This window comes from Grammomys surdaster, unplaced genomic scaffold (genome assembly GCF_004785775.1).
Source record: "Grammomys surdaster isolate TR1022 unplaced genomic scaffold, NIH_TR_1.0 169, whole genome shotgun sequence".
Lineage (NCBI taxonomy): Eukaryota > Metazoa > Chordata > Mammalia > Rodentia > Muridae > Grammomys > Grammomys surdaster.
Window position 1 is genome coordinate 8465101 of NW_021604617.1, and position 2207 is coordinate 8467307.

General features: G+C 43.9%; 1 protein-coding gene across 2 annotated transcripts in view; it reads left to right on the forward strand.

Moving 5' to 3' along the window:
• Ubr2 (ubiquitin protein ligase E3 component n-recognin 2) overlaps positions 1–2207 on the forward strand; it is an 84748-nt gene that overhangs the window by 43429 nt on the left and 39112 nt on the right. For both annotated transcript variants that reach the window (XM_028766519.1, XM_028766521.1), the window contains exon 17: positions 558–668. In XM_028766519.1, coding sequence (XP_028622352.1) covers positions 558–668 — 111 coding nt within the window. The remainder of the gene's footprint in view (positions 1–557; positions 669–2207) is intronic.

Sequence of the window (2207 nt, forward strand, 5' to 3'; positions counted from 1 at the left end):
GCTGTGTGCAGGAGAATCCAGGGACACTCACAGACCAGAACATAGCTCACCAGAACCAGTCAGAGCCGTGTGCAGGAGAATCCAGGGACGCTCACAGACCAGAGCATAGCTCACCAGAACCAGTCAGAGCTGTGTGCAGGAGAATCCAGGGACAGACCACAGCAGCTGTGAGAGCCTTCCAGAAACAAGGCATAAGGCAAGAGCTGATAGGCGGGTTGTCCTCTGACCTCCACACATGCACACATGCACCACGTCACGTGTGTGCCTCAAACAAGAGAAACTTTACTTTTCTACAGCTAGCTCCATCTAAGTTAATAAAGCCTACCTACCAGAGGATAGATTGATAAGTTGCCCATTTTCAAACTTTACTAAAATATTTCTCATAAAAAATGCCTCTCAGCCTCAAATAAATGAGGCTGATCATACCTAACTAAATTAACACGAAATTAACTGTCACACAAATACATCTTAAAGCAGGTTTGTTAAATTATTCTTTAAGCTTTCCTGTTACTGTTCCTTATGCAAATTTTAACAAGTGGGTTATTTTTAACACACAGAGTGAACTGAGCCCACCCATGTTGATAGAACATCCTCTTAGATGTCTTGTCTTATGTGCCCAAGTGCATGCTGGGATGTGGAGACGAAATGGCTTCTCTCTAGTAAACCAGGTAAGTGGATTTTGTTTGGTTTTTTTTTTTTTTTAAAGATTTATTTATTTCATTTATATGAGTACACTGTAGCTGTCTTCAGACACACCAGAAGAGGGCATCAAATCTCACTACAGATGGTTGTGAGCTGCCATGTGGTTGCTGGGATTTGAACTCAGGACCTCTGGAAGAGCAGTCAGTGCTCTTAACCACTGAGCCATCTCTCCAGCCCCCTTTTGTTTGGTTTTTAATTCTGTAGTGTTTTGATTCTGTTCATTAGTTTTTATGAGAAACGTTTTACAGTTTTAAATGGATATAGCCATTGAAAATTTTGAACCTGGGATCCAGAGAGCTGGCTCAGCAGTTAAAAGTGCTTGCTGCTCTTGCAGAGGACCCTGGTTCAGTTCCCAGCACCCATCTCAGGTGATTTACCACCTAAAACTCCAGCTGCAGGGGATCTGACACCGTCTATTTTAGCCTATGAGGTTACCCACCACACATATTTGGCACAGACAGACAGACACAAACACATACACCAATAAATCTTTTTTTAAAAGGTTTGGTATCTGTGATAACTTGTTTAGAAAAATTCAGTGCGAGGTAAGCCAAGGCTCCTCAGAACTCTTCTTTTAGATTCCATCAGGGAGCATGGAGATGCACACCACTGCTCTGAGCGTTTACCTGAAACAGTTTTTAGAACAAAGTTGGAGAATACAAACTAAAATTGTTTTGCCTAAATCAGGCTAAACGCTGGCTGTGTGAGCCAGTGAGGTGGCTCATGGGGTAAGGGCACTTGCAGCCAGACCTGGCGACTTTAGTTCAGTCTGCAGCATCCACAGTGGGTAGTTTGCTTTTTCCTGCTATGATAAATAACAGGACCAACACAGCTTTGGAGTGGGCGTGTTCTTTCACTGTGGAGGTCAGTCAGGGCGGGAGCTGAGTCAGACTGTGGAGGAATCCTGCTTAGCTTTTTTTTGTACAACCCAAGGCCACTTGCCCCACAGGGGCACTGCTCACAGTGCCTGGGTCTTCCCACATCTATCATAAACCACGAGAATGCCCCACAGGCTTGCCTAAAGGCCAGTCTTGTGGAGATATTTTCTGTTTCAGTTCCCTCTTCCTATTCGACCTTAGCTTGTATCAATTTGACAGGAAAACTAACCACACATGTGGCCAAAGAAGAGAATCAGCTCTGCATATTGTGCCCTGACCGCCATTGTGTGTGTGCCCACACATTGTGTGCCCACACACACTCACACACAATGAGTGCAGGGAGAAAAATAGATGTGACAGGCTCCTGCCTTTAGTCAGGTAGTCAGAACACAGAGGCAGGAAAATCTGTGAGTCTGAGGCTAGCTCGATCTAACTATACATAAGCTCAAAGTCAAGTTCCAGGTTAGCCAGGGCTATGTAGTGAGACCCTGTCTCAAAAAAAAAAGAAAGAAAGAAAGAAAAGAAAAAAATGTAGGGGTATGTTAAAGTTAAAAATCTTTTTTACTGACTATAAGATTCAGTGTGTGTGTGTGTGTGTGTGTGTGTGTGTGTGTGTGTGTGTGTGTG